Consider the following 13,864-nt stretch of genomic DNA (forward strand, 5'->3'; position numbering starts at 1 on the left):
TTTTCCCCACCCTTAACTTCCCATTCCTGGACAGACTTTTATCTACCTGTCAGAGACCAAGTCTGAAACCATTTCCACAGGTGTGCCTTAGTCTACGTCTGCTCTACCTCTGATTTTAGTAGAAGTCCCTTCCAGGAAAGTGTGCTAGGAATGATAATGTAAATCTTAAGATGCCTACAGTTTGACTTCACAAGAATGCACAGTGCACCTGCAGAAAGAGGATTATATGGAACAGATGTTCTGCAGGGGACAGTAAGTAACAGTGCATGTATATAGAGAACAAAGCAACATAATCACATATAGCCTTGCCAGTAATATCAGTGTACTGAAAATAGAAATATTTAAATCATTTTTGTAATTTTTAATGCCATTCTAATTAGTATTTTGGTAGTATAACCCTGGATAAATATATGTAACTCAAAACCCAAGCAGTAAGCCTGCTAGTAATAAGAATCAGGGTGGCAGAGTGGATAAATGTCGGACTAGGACCAGGGAAACCCAGGTTCAAATTTGCACTCAGACATAAAACTAACTAGATGGTCTTAGGTCAGTCACCAACTCTCAGCCTAATCTACTCAGGGTTGTGAGAATAAAATACATGTGTGGAGAAGCATTTATGCCATCTTGATCTCCTCAGAAGAACAGTGGTCCATACATATAATAAAGAAATAAATGCTAAGAGATAAAGACTTGCAAATTCAAGGGATTGCTGTAAAATTTATATTGGTAAGATTTCTAGTGCCTAAGGATGACTGAAAAGAAGCCCATCCTTTCCCACACATCCTCTGCCACTGCTGCTGCTAAAAGGCTTTGGGGCAAAGAAACAAGGGGAAACTGATCAGGAAAAAGGAAAGGAGTGGTGTTGTCGTATAGGGGACCAGGTGTAGGGAACCTGCCCTGCAGCCAGTTTCCCTCCTCTTGACAAGTAAGCTTGGGAAAGGAGGGAGGAGTGACAGGGCTCCAGGAAAGATTTGGACAATAGAGGGTTGGCAGGAAAACATTTGGTATGAGCCAGGTATTTCTGATATTGCAGAGAACACTCTGAAAAAAAACAAGAGCTTTCCCCAAGAATTCTCTGAAAAACCAAGATCATCCAGCACTGATTTGGAATGAGGCTGCCCATCTCTAATCATGAGGGAAGAAGCAAGAATACTGGTTAGAGGACAGGAAAGTAGAGCAGGGATGGGGAACATCTAGCCCTCCAAATATTGCTGAACTGCAACTCTCATCATCCCTTACAACTGGCTATGTTGGCTAGTTGCAGTCCAACAACATCTTGAGGGCTACATGTTTCCCATCCCTGCAGTAGAAGAGGTCTTCATTGGAAGAGGTCTCACAACACTCATGGACTGCAAACCACGGCCATAAGTAAAAGTAAAGAATTCATTAAAAATCCAGTCATCGAAGTAGTTGATTTAATTGTTTTCTCATGCTCTCCATCTTCTAAGTTCAAAATTAATAGGTACAACTGTTCTGACATTTTATACAGGGGAGCCTCCACTTTATTTTAGAGGGGTTTTTTTTTAATAAAAGCCTCTTATTTTGCAGAGAAGCTAGTGAGAAACACTTCAGTGAATCAATTCTATAAAACAGGGGCGGGAAACCTTTTTCGGCCTGAGTGCCAGATTCCATTTTGGAGACATTCGTGGGGGCTGCATTTCAGTGGCAAAAGTAGGTGGGGCTGAAAAAATCCACCCCCACCCCCATTTAACTGTTACCAATTTATAGTAGGAAGCATGTCTATTTAGAAACATAAGCAGCATGTCTGCTCACAAATAAGCAGAACCAGCCTCTGTGTGTCTACTCAGAAGGAAGCAGGACTGAATCATACAGCAGCTTCCTCCCCTGTCCCACAGTGGAAAGCAACTGATCCCTTATCTCTGATCAGCTACTAACTGGAAATAAGGGCTTTTCCCTCACTGACAGAAGGGATGGGGCTAGGGAATGGGGAAGCCCCATAGGGGGGAGGTACCCCAACCCTGCTACAAATGGCAGAAGCTTTCTAAGTTGTGTATGTTTCACTAAGATGGCACAAAATGTAACATTATTTCCAATATAGAATCATAGAATAGTAGAGTTGGAGGGGGCCTATAAGACCATTGAGTCCAACCCCCTGCTCAATGCAGGAATCTAAGTCAAATGGCTGTCCAGTTTCACCTTCAATGCCTCCAGTGTGGGAGAGCCCACTACCTCCCTAGGTAATTGGAATTATAAACTATCCAATGAACATCAAGTAAATACACTTTGGATAATAGTTGGATTCTTGCAGGAGAATTCTTACAGAGGTCGAACGACACATGGAAAGAGAGAACAGTTCTGCTTGGTCATATCAGAGATGAGAAATGCGAGAAAAGCAACATTTTCCTTCACTGCTGCTACTCTGGTAAATCCTTCCTCTCTCTCAAATGCAAATATGTTGACTTGCTGTAAAAGAAAGGGTAGCGGCCAATACAAGTGAAATACTAGTTTCTATATTCTGCAGCCAAAATGAAAAGGGACCGGGATATGGGGTGGGAGAGAATCATGCCACTATAGGAGCAAAGCCAAAGAGCATTCCCTAGCAGCTAGGTAACAGAAATAGTTGGGACTGATGACCCCAAATTACTTTCACCCTGCTCTGCATGCACATTTTTCAGCTGTGCTGACTGAGGGATTAGGGACAAGCCTTCAGCTACTATTCTGACAACAGGCAATGCAGCTCTGTAATGTACCTTCTGCACAATATGAACTTTGACCAATTTCATAGGACCTTGAAGCAGACAACAAAGATTCTAGCCCAGGGCACTTTCCCTAAAGACACAGAGGAAAACTACTAGCTTCAGAGTCGAGTCACGTGCCTCTGACCCTAGACTGGCTCCACATACATGACCCCGGTCTATCTTCAGCCCAGCCACAAGCAAAATACTACTGAAGTTGAGAGTGCAGGGAAACTGGGGGAAAGGTTTACTTATGGAGAAGACAGATGAGGAAGCAACAGCTGCTGTCTGGCTGTCCTAAAGCACAACAAAAGATATGGATAGTAACGGCAGTGACCATTCATAAATGGAAAGCCGGGATAGGAGTGGGTATACATCCGTGAAGGGAGCAGGAGGAACTATAAGATGCGGTGCTAAAATGTCATGCTTAAAATAGGAGCAGGATGAAAACAGCTTGAAAGATGGACTTAAAGAGCATTTGGATCTTTTCTTTGTTTAATTCAGGATGAATCAATGCATTCCAGTGGCCAATGTCATTTTTTTAGTACATCAGTTTTTATTGTGGCCTGGCAGAAAATTAATCCTAAAATAATCTACAATTCAGGGCACTACAAACATGCAGGAATTGTATGGACTACTAAGTTGTTGCCCCTAAAAGAAGTTGAGATAAGATCCCATCCTGCCACTAACAGCTATCTCAAAGAACTCCCTCCACTTACCACATTCACAGAGATTCCTTAGAGATCCTTATCTTTTGCACATTTGCTCCCAAACTCTTTTTTCTACCTAAAAAGTTACTTAAGGATTCAGAAAGGATGACCTTTAAAAAAGTTATTTATGCTGCAAGCCTATACCCACTTGCCTGGGAGTAAGCCCTACTGAATTCGGTGTGTGTGTGGGGGGGAATTAATCTGAAATAGGCATGTATAGGATTATATTGCTTAGCATTGTTCATTACTGCATAATAAACCATTACATGACAAATAATGCCAAATTAAGTACATGCAGCTGGATCATTAAAAGAAAGTTAATGTTCAAGGGGCCTTATTCTCTTAATCTATGCATAGGATTTCTGTTGAATAGTGCAATCCCATATAAGTCTATTCAATAATAAACCCAGCTGAATTCAATGGAGCTTACACTCAAGTAAGTGTGTAGAGGATTGCAGTCCAAATCTCTCCAGCACATGGCCCATTTACTACTTATACAAGACCTGTACTAGACAACAGTATTACAAGTTGCTTCTAAACAGTCTTGAACACTCCAAACAAAAGACCTTAGTGTCAAACAGGAGTGTAGCAGAATGTGTGCATTCGATCCTTTCTGTCTTATCAACCTCCCCCTGCACAAAAAAAAGAAAAGCTTTGACTATCACTGCTATACTGGAGATATCTTTCCCATTCTTTCAAATAGCAAACTTGGGTGGCTGACCACCTATCAGTTTGACAACAAAACAGGGCCAACCAAAAATAAGATGGTGGTTTCTATACTCTAGGGACTCTCAAGGGATATAACATTTGTAAATTAAAAGAAAATGGAAAATTTAAAAGAAGGCAACATAGCCTGTCAGAATTGAGGTAACAGTTGAGGGAGACGGGAGAAACCTGGCCGGCTCAAGCCCCTAACAGCAGGGTGGCTGTGGCTGTGTGAATTAGAGTTAAAGCTTCGTTTCCTATACAGGGATATATTTTGGAAACGTAGTGGAACGTTTTGGAGATGCAATGCAAAACATCCCACTGATAAGTATTTGTTATAGATGTTCAGTTAGATAATGGGCATCAATGCATGAAGTTTATCAGAACGTTTCATGATCAACTCAAAAAACCTGCAGGAATTCTCTCCTTTTAACACTACCCTCTCGATTCAGTCCCATCTCTCCCATTCTATATTCCCAACAGGAATGCTGACATTATATCCGTCACACACACACACACACACACCCCAACTAAACAAGCCCTACTAGTTTTTGAATCCCACATATTATTATACAGGCGTTTCGTCTATACAGGCAAGGAAAGAGCGCCAACGATTTGTAAAGGCAGAAAGAAAGGCGGGGGGGGGGAAGGGTGGTAAAGAGAGAGAGAAGGCTGAGGGGGTGGTAAAGAGAGAGAGAAGGCTGAGGGGGTGGTGAAGAGAGAGAGAAGGCTGAGGGGGTGGTGAAGAGAGAGTGGCAAAGAGAGAGAAAGGGGGGGAAGCCACTACGAACACTGCACCTACCCTCCAGCGAACAGATGCACACACGTGTCTTTTTGGTTCATCGTCTCTCATTCTCGTCCCCCGCAGAGTTACGGAAGACGACGATAAGGCTCTTCCCCTCCGCTCTCTACTTCTCGCTAGCTTGAGCGGGCGAGACCGCAGCTGCCATTTGCCTCCTGTTTCAAGGGACACAACCCGGGAGGGCCCACAGCTGCCCGGCCATACCCACGAGGGACCAACCCCTGGCCGGAACCCCGCCGCCGCGGGCACCAGGGCTGCCTGAGCCGCGCTAAGCTCCTCTCCGGGCCCAGAGGATGCAGCGCCAGGCGCCCGGGAAAGAGCCGGGGGCGGCCGGGCCTCTCGCGTCTAAATACTAAACGAGGCCCACTATAAACAGACGCCGCCATTGGCTCGCGAGGGGCCGTGACGTCGCCAGCAGAGGCTTCGCGCACGTGATCGCGGCCGCTGGAGCGAAGCGGGCGCATCAATGGAGCTGGGCGGGAAACCCGGGGACAGGCGGGGCGCGGGCCGGGCCGTGCGGGGCGCCTCGCCTGGGAGCGGGGCGCTCTTGCACGCCTGCCCTGCCCGCGTCCCCGGGCCGGGAATGAAGCCCGAGCGACCGCGACGGGATCCGCGCCCGAGGTTGGGCGGCCCGCGCGTTTGCAGCAGGGGACGCGGCTCCTGAGCGGGACGGCGTCGCCGTGGTCTGCCGCCAGATGAAGCCGTTGTCTTCTCTCTCCACCTTTGGCTCTCGCGGGCGGGAGCAAATTCCGCACGCCGCGGGGTTGCCGCCGGGCCACCTGTCCCCGCTGCTGGGAGCAGGGAGCAGGGAACGCGCATTGCCTGCTTTAAAGATCGGACGGCGTCCTCCGGCCAGATCCATCCCCCCACCACGGCACCCTTCCCTGTCCCTCTCTGTCCGTCCGCACACGGGGGAAGCTTGTTAGGGCGCAACCCTATGCATGCCATCAAGGGCACGATCCTACGCATGTTTAGGCAGAAAAGAAGCCCTACCACTCCCAGCGTTCCCCAGCCAGCCATGCATGGCTGGCTGGGGAACGCTGGGAGTGGTAGGGCTTCTTTTCTGCCTAAACATGCGTAGGATCGTGCCCTTGATGGCATGCAAGTTGCACGCTGGGAAACAGGAAGATCGCTCCCAGATAAGAGGGGAGACCATGAACTTAAAGATGAACCCAGGGCAATGCCAGGTGCCCAGAGATGAGTTGCAGTTAACCACGTATGAAAGAAAGTACTTTGCATGCAGCCAGAAGCACTGGGTTTTTTTTGGGGGGGGGGGAGGGAGACTAAAGCCTTGCGCGTTTAAACTCAAATTAAGCCTTCGCATCAGGCTATTGGATATTATAAAGAAACAACTGGCCGGGATGGGGATGGGGTATTCATGCCAGCAATGCGTTGCTCTGCTTTAAATAAAATTTACAGTTTGGTTCGCTCCCTCAGGAAACAGGAAAAAGCTGATGGAAACATAGATTTGAAGGACAGAGAAAACGACAGAGAGGAAAAAAAGTAATTTTATCAGCCCCCCCCCCCCCATGTTCGTAATTGACCTAATTCAGGGGTGGGAAACCTATTTCAGTTCAGGTCCACAGTGTTTTAGAGGGGTGGGGGCATTCCAGTCATCAGTGGGGCAAAGGGGGGGTGGCAAAAATAGCATATTTTAGCTTAAAGTTCTTACTGCCAGTAACTAAACCTTAACAGAGGCATTTCAACCTGTGAGGGTGGGGAAAGGACTGCACAAAAGCCAGAAAACCACATGATTGGCAGTTTGCAAAAGGGTGTGGGCCCTATGGGGGACTCCCCTCCCCTCCCCAGGCCTGGATTTGGCCTCTAGGCTTGAGGTTCTGCACCCCTGATCCAGACACTACAGCATCCAGTTCTTCTAGTTCTACCCACACCAGTCAGATCACACACCTTTTTGAGGAATACCAGGGGCAGAAGGAGGAAAATGCTATATTCATTTTTAAGAATACCTCCTTTCCTCATTGTCTAAACTTTCTACCCCCTTGGTGTTCAGCTGCTTCATATTGCAACCACTCCCTGTCAGTTTGGCCTGAGGGCCTTTCCAGATGGATTTTTTTCATGCCATAGCTCTGCGGTTCTTAGTAGTCCACGAGATACTAATTTTTCTAAAAGCTTTTCTTCTGTGGCAGGGAATTCTTCACTACTGGGATTGAGAAAATCTGATCATCCCGAGCTGCCAACAGGGGTGATTAGTGTTGTGGGGAATGTGATTGCACAAGCATTATAAGAAATCTACTACATCAGGTCTGAGGGTCCATGTAGTCCAGCACCCTGCTTCCATAGGTAGCCAGCCAGATGCTTCCAGGAATCCTTCATGCTCTGCTAACAGCCTTTCCCTGTTTATGTCTTCTGTATCTGGTATTCAGAGGTGCACTGCCTCTGAGCATGGAAGGTCTATTTGGCAATTACAGTTACCGATGATTACAACCATTTTGTCTATCTTTAAAGCTATCTCGGCCATCGCTACATCCTGTGCCAGTGAATGCCATAAGTTAATTATGTATTGTGCAAAAAAGGCTCAGTCTGTTCTGAACCTAATGCTAATCAATTTAATTCAGTTCTAGCATTATGGGAAAGGTAGAGAAAAAAAATCTGTCCACTTTTGCATACCATTCCCTTTTGTAAACCTCTTTATCATGTCCCACCTGAGGCTGCAATCTTATAGGCAGTTACCTAGGAATAACCCCACTGAACTTAATGGGGCTTATTTCTGAGTAGGAATGTACAGAACTGTGCTGTTAGTCATCTCTTCTTAAACTAAGCTATTCTATACATGCCTACTCAAAGTAAGTTGCATTGAGTTCAATGGGCTTTACACCAAGGTAAGTGGATATAGGATTGCAGCATAAAAGGTTTAGCCTTTTCTAGTAGGGAAAATCAGTAGCAATGTATGGCTGTGAGAGCTGGACTATAAGAAAGGCTGAGCGCCGAAGAATTGATGCTTTCGAACTGTGGTGCTGGAGAAGACTCTTACGAGTCCCCTGGACTGCAAGGAGGTCAAATCAGTCAATCCTAAAGGAAATCAACCCTGACTGCTCATTGGAAGGACAAATACTGAAGCTGAAGCTCAAATATTTTGGCCATCTAATGCGAAGAGAAAACTCCCTGGAAAAGACCCTGACGCTGGGAAAGATTGAAGGCAAAAGGAGAAGGGGACGACAGAGGATGAGATGGCTAGATAGCATCACCGATGCAATGAATATGAACTTGAGCACACTCCGGGACAGAGCACAGGACAGGAAGGCCTGGCGTGCTCTGGTCCATGGGGTCACGAAGAGTCGGACACGACTGAACAACAACAGTAGGGAAAATACTCCATCTTGATTTTTCTGTTTATTACCTAGTGCTATCACGGCCATCTATTGGATTGTGTGTGTGATGTTGCCAGTGGTAAGCACCGTAACTTTCCTCTTCTATACCTGTGCTATTTTAGGAATACCTCAAATGTGTTGTTGCTTTAAAAAAAGACTTAATACTATCTCACTGTAGCATTTAAATGGGTGGATGCTTTAAAATAAAAAAACTTCAATCCCATTGAAGTTAAGTGGGCCCAATCCCAGTGAAATCAATGGAGGTAGGCATTCCTAACATACCTCGATTGGGCTACAACAGCAAAACACTAGAAAGTTGTCTTCTACTTCCTTGCAGTAATAACGCCCCCATTTTGTAAGCTTCTCACCCCCAGTGCTTTTTTTTAGTGGTTTGAATTGTTTTTCTTTGCTATAGTAGATCTTCAACTTGATTTTAAAAAGTGACAGCTGAGTGCAGTAAGATAGTATTCTGCTGGTGCTTGTTTGTACTGTATTCTTAGCAGGATACTTGCAAAATGTTATGATCATCTGGAGAGGCTCTGAGGAAAGATGAGATCACACTCTAATATAGATTAATTTATGCACATATGTACCACCACTTGATTCTGTATTTACTATTACTAAAAAATTATGATTGCTACTTTCCACATTGAGTTTACCACTTCCACTTTATGTACAAAGGCTCATTCAAATGCATTAAGGAGATAACTCATTGCAAGCAATCTTGATCATGTAACCTTTACAGGGCTTGAAAACCTCATCTTCCAAGATTAAATATTTAAATTAACCTCTGTCCACGTGGCATCAGCTCCTATACACATGCAACCATCCTTTGGTACCTGCCAACCCTTTATCCTATCCATTGATTAACTCAACCCTTTATCCTATCCACTGATTAATTCAACCCAATTTAATTTGATACTATACTGGAAGTTCAAGTCAGATATTTTACATGTTTAACTCTTGTCCAAGCAAATAGTCTCTTTGTCAACTGGAAATCAGAGAGTTGGGCTTGTGCAAGAGCAACATTTCTCATAAGATAGCATCACCTTTATATTAGGGTGAGAATAATGATCCTAGGGGTTGGATCCAAGGCTGATCATCTGCTAGTGAAACTTAAACTGGGAAGGGAATGGATTTCCCCTCCCTCTGCCCTGGGGCAGATTTGAGGCATGGGGTGGGGGTTGCAGGGGGCAGGAGAGGATGGGAAAGTCCTGTTGTGTCAGCAGAAGTCTTGTTACATCAGTGGACTTCCACTCACAGTGGACTTGGATGCAACACTATGCACAGTTACATGGGAGTAAATCCAGTTGAATTCAGAGTGATTTATTCCTGAATAAACAGGCATCTGGACTGGAAAGGTGTCCTTAGAATAGGTCAGGCTATAAATCTTTAACAAGTACATTAGACTCTAAGCCAGCCTTCCCCAACTTGATGCCCTCCAAATGTTTTTGACTACATCTCCCAAGATTCCTGACCATTGGCCATGCTGGCTGAGCCTGATGGGAGTAGAAGTCAAAACATCTGTAAGGCATCAGGTTGGGGAAGGCTGCCCTAACAAATCAACTGACAATCTACACACACACACACACACACACACAAGCTGGACCAAGTATAGAGGGGAATCAGTGCTTCTGTACAAAAGTTGGAACTAGTAGACAATTTTGGGTGATTTTTCAGTTTAAAAATAATCTAACCATGTATCAAAAATTCTTGTTTTTCTTCTTTCCCTAAATAGTGGGTGAACGATTTGCCCTAATAGTGGGTGAACTAAACACCCAAATAGGGGTGTTTTTCTTCTTTCCCCAAATAGTGGTTTCTGTACTACCAAGAAGTAAAGGGCCCTATTTATACCCTACTTCAGAGCACCTGATGCAAGATATATTTAGAAAAGGTTTCTTGGTGAAGACCACACAAAATCAATGTTTGCCTTCCTTTCTCGAAATCCCACATGCTACCGTACAGAACAGGCCACTGTTTTCCTAATTAAGGAAAAGGGGGAAAGGTGCAGAAACGGAAGAAAAGGGCTTCGACCCCAAAGCGGACACAAGACAGATCCTCTGGACGCCTCTGGAGCAAGATGCCCCTTAGCTGTGACACGTAACAAGCCCCCAAATCCCGCTATGTACAAGTCAAACACCTATACACACCGTTTCCAGCCCGTTCCTAAGCAGGTTTACTCGGAAGTCAGTCCTACCCACTTCAGCCGGGCTTCCTCCCAAAAAAGCATGCACAAGTCTGCAGCCTGAACACCTACCAGCCGCCCCACCCAGCAACAGCTCCTGCTAAAAACTGGGGAGCCGTGTCCGCGGGAGCTGCAGCAGTTAACACGGCAACGGAAGGGAGGGCTTTTCTGGAGTGTCGCCTTTGAGAAACCCCCTCCTGCTCCAACGGGCAAGCCCGCGGTCTCTCCGGCAGTTATCTACACCGGCCACCTTTAATCCCTGACAGGCCTTGTGTAAACCAGGCAGATCCCTCTCTCTTTCTCCTGAGCGCTCCACAGGCGCGCCTCGTGTTGCAAAGGGCCTGGGCGCATTCACACGTTCCTAGCGCACCGCCAAGGAAGGGACAAAGCGTTCGCTCTCGATTTGCACCTACCCTCCAGCAAACAGATGCACCAAGGTGTCTCTCTGGCTCATTCTCTCTCATTCTTGTCCCCAGCAGACGGGAGGGAGGAGAGGAGGGGACAGGAGATGGTGTAGGGCACTTCCTTTCTCCGCCGTTGCTTAATGGCGTAGCAGAGCCCGCAGAGGCTCCGTGGCCGCCACCTCCTGGGCGAGGAGCTACTTGCAGCTCCCGCATCTGTAAATGATCGAGCACCGTAGAGCGGGGGTGGGCAGAAAGCACAGCGCCAGATATTTTGGACTTCAGCTCCCAGTATTCTTGCCCATTGGCTACATTGGCAGGGGCTTCTGGGAGTTGAAGTCCAAAAAAAGTCGGGCGCTCTACCTTCTTCCCACCTGTGCCATAGAGCAATGCTATGCAGGTGCACGTTCCGCCTGCGTTCTGTGGGATTTAGTCCCGGGAAAGTGTGCATAGGATAACAGACTTCGTCCTAAAGGCTACACCAGAAATCTGCCCCATTTCTACCCATCTTCGGGGCAAATTCTGTGATGATCCAGAACCTTTACAATAAAATCTTGCCTCTCTGCTGTCTCATGATGCATGACCTGCTGTCTCGTCTGCGGAGCGTGCACTGCAAAACCCCGACTCGGAACTCGTTGTGGGACAAGGCAACGCACCTTGCCCCGATGACACTGAATAGGGCCACTTCAGTGCCTTGATCAAACTCCTAAAGATTCCATACACGCACCCTAACCTTGTGTACGTATATACTTGTAAGGCTGCATCTGATGAACTGGACTCGAGTCCACGAAAAAGGTTCTGCCATCATGAATTTGTCATGTTAGTCCTTCAGGCGCCACAAGTTTTCTCTCTAAAGAATTCCGAACAATTTGACCCACAACCATACACTTTGAAATTTATGTATTTATTTACTGTACTTCTAAACTGCCCAGTAACCTACATTCTTTGGGTGGTGTACAATGCATGAAAAACATATAGTACAAACATTAAAACAAAACAAAAACCAATGCCAAATAAAGCCAAGATAAAACCAGCAGCAAAGGATGGAACCATTACAATATCATAAACCCAAATTAACGCCAGCAGTACTCTATTCTGGAGTACTAAAAGCATTTTAAAAAATGCTTTAAATGCTTTGGAGAATATCCAATGTTAGTCTAATTTAAGTTTCACGCATTTCAGTGGGTCTGTTCTAAGTAGGATACAACCCTTTCCTCCCAGCTGTCCTATTTTGCAAATGCTCCTGTCAGTGTCCTCCTAATGCTGCGTTTAATAACATCCTTTCTATTTGCTTCTTTCTCTGACCAGTTCAGCTTCCACAAGCAAGGAGGCGGCACAGTGCAGCTTCCGTTTCTGTTCAAACCGAGAAGCCTGCACTGCAAACCAAGTTTTTTCTGCTCCTCCTCCTCCCTCAAGCCTTTAAGCCAAAGGCAGCTCTAAGCCAGCCTTCCCCAACTTACGCTCTACACTGCAACAACAGCTGTAGATGAGGCAGCCAGCTCCGGGGGGCTTCTGCTGGTATGAATGTGAAATGTCATCCAGGATATTATTTGTTTTTTTAAAGACTCCTGAGATTGCCCTGCGGGATGGGGTAATATCACCGTCCTTACTCCGATCAGGCCTTTTCCCACATGGGCTGACTGAGCTCAAGGAGCACATCAATGAAGGGAAGTCTTGAGATGGTGCGGCATGGATGGCCAGAGGCGACATCGGGGATCAGTGATAGAGATCATAGAATCATAGTGTTGGAAGGGGCCTACAAGACCATCGAGTCCAACCCCCTGGTCAGTACAGGAAGGCAGTGTACCATCCAAATACTAACCAGGGCTGACCCTGCTTAGCTTCTGGGATCAGACGAAATCGGGTGCATCCAGCCCTTTGCTCTTTCAGGGCCATGCTAAAGGAGATGTGGGGAGATCCATGACTGGATCCAGTCATGCAGCTAGGTAGTTTTAGACCCTCAATGGTCTTACCCCTCATCCCCATTTGGATGGCTATGTGTATTCCTTCGGGATGAAGCCCACAACTAACATTTCTCTTCCCCGCCATGCCATGCTTTAAAACTGCTTTTGCATTCCTAATGCTGGAACAGCAGCAAAACTGTTTGCCAACTCTGATTAAAAACAACAAGTTTGAGCAAGTGCAGTTTGGCATTTGAAACTCACTTAAATCAAAGCACCATATACCTACAGGGATAAATGGAGTTTTGTTTCTGCTGCCCTGGTACCCTGGTTGCCTACCGCTCTCTGCGTGATCATGGGGGGGGGGGGGTTGGTTGCAGGGCCTGGACTTTGGCCCCATGGTCCAGTCCTAGCTGCACCACTGATTGGATCTCCCAAGGTTTTTAGTTCAAACAATTGAAGAAGGAAAAGTCAAAACAAATCAGAGAAGTGGCAATAGAAAATGGGGTGTATAGCCCTTTACTATGTACTAGTTTTCCAATCTAAGGACACAATCCTATTCAAGTTTAGACAGGAAAAAATTCCTTCAACTCCCAGCATTCCCCAGCCAGCCATGCATAGGATTTGCATTGGATATATACATGCATAGGATTGCACCCTAAATCTCTTCCAGCTATTTGCCCTATACCTATATGCTTCCTATATGCTTCCCTGCTGTGGGGCAAATAGCAGCAGGGCAATTTAGAAGGGGAAAACATTAGGGAGGAGAGGTCCCGCAGTCAGTGGTGTAGTGGTGAATTTGGAAATGCAGGAGCTCATTGCGACAGTCTCCAAGGGCAGTCCAAACATTTCAGGCAGCTGTGTTGATCTATATCAACAAACCAGTTCTAGGAGTTTTCATCTCCTCAAGGAGCACGTCTTTGGTGAAGCGAATAGGTCTTAATTGTCCATTCCAGACAAAGGCATCCCAAATGCTTTGCATTCCAACATGGAACAATCTATTGTTGCTTGGAAATTCCCCCCACAGCTACAGTGAGGATCGCAGCTAAGCTCAGAAGAAACAGGGAGTTCTGAGCATGATGGCAGATGACATCACCATCCCTGCTAATGAAAAAGTGCCAGGGCTGCGAGCCCT

General features: G+C 46.1%; 1 protein-coding gene across 2 annotated transcripts in view; it reads right to left on the reverse strand.

Annotated features, from left to right (window-relative positions):
• Nucleotides 1-11,039, reverse strand: part of SLC25A36 (solute carrier family 25 member 36) — a 50,334-nt gene extending 39,295 nt beyond the window's left edge. The window contains exon 1 of one of the 2 annotated variants that reach the window (XM_084847087.1): nt 10,841-11,039. In XM_084847087.1, coding sequence (XP_084703213.1) covers nt 10,841-10,881 — 41 coding nt within the window. In that variant the 5' untranslated portion in view covers nt 10,882-11,039. Of the gene's footprint in view, nt 1-4,913; nt 5,306-10,840 lie in introns of those variants that run through there. The other variant, XM_084847088.1, reaches the window with a different exon arrangement.
• Nucleotides 11,040-13,864: the final 2,825 nt, after the last annotated feature.

This window comes from Heloderma suspectum, chromosome 3 (genome assembly GCF_057233095.1).
Source record: "Heloderma suspectum isolate Gila_16-S chromosome 3, 16-S_ref, whole genome shotgun sequence".
Lineage (NCBI taxonomy): Eukaryota > Metazoa > Chordata > Lepidosauria > Squamata > Helodermatidae > Heloderma > Heloderma suspectum.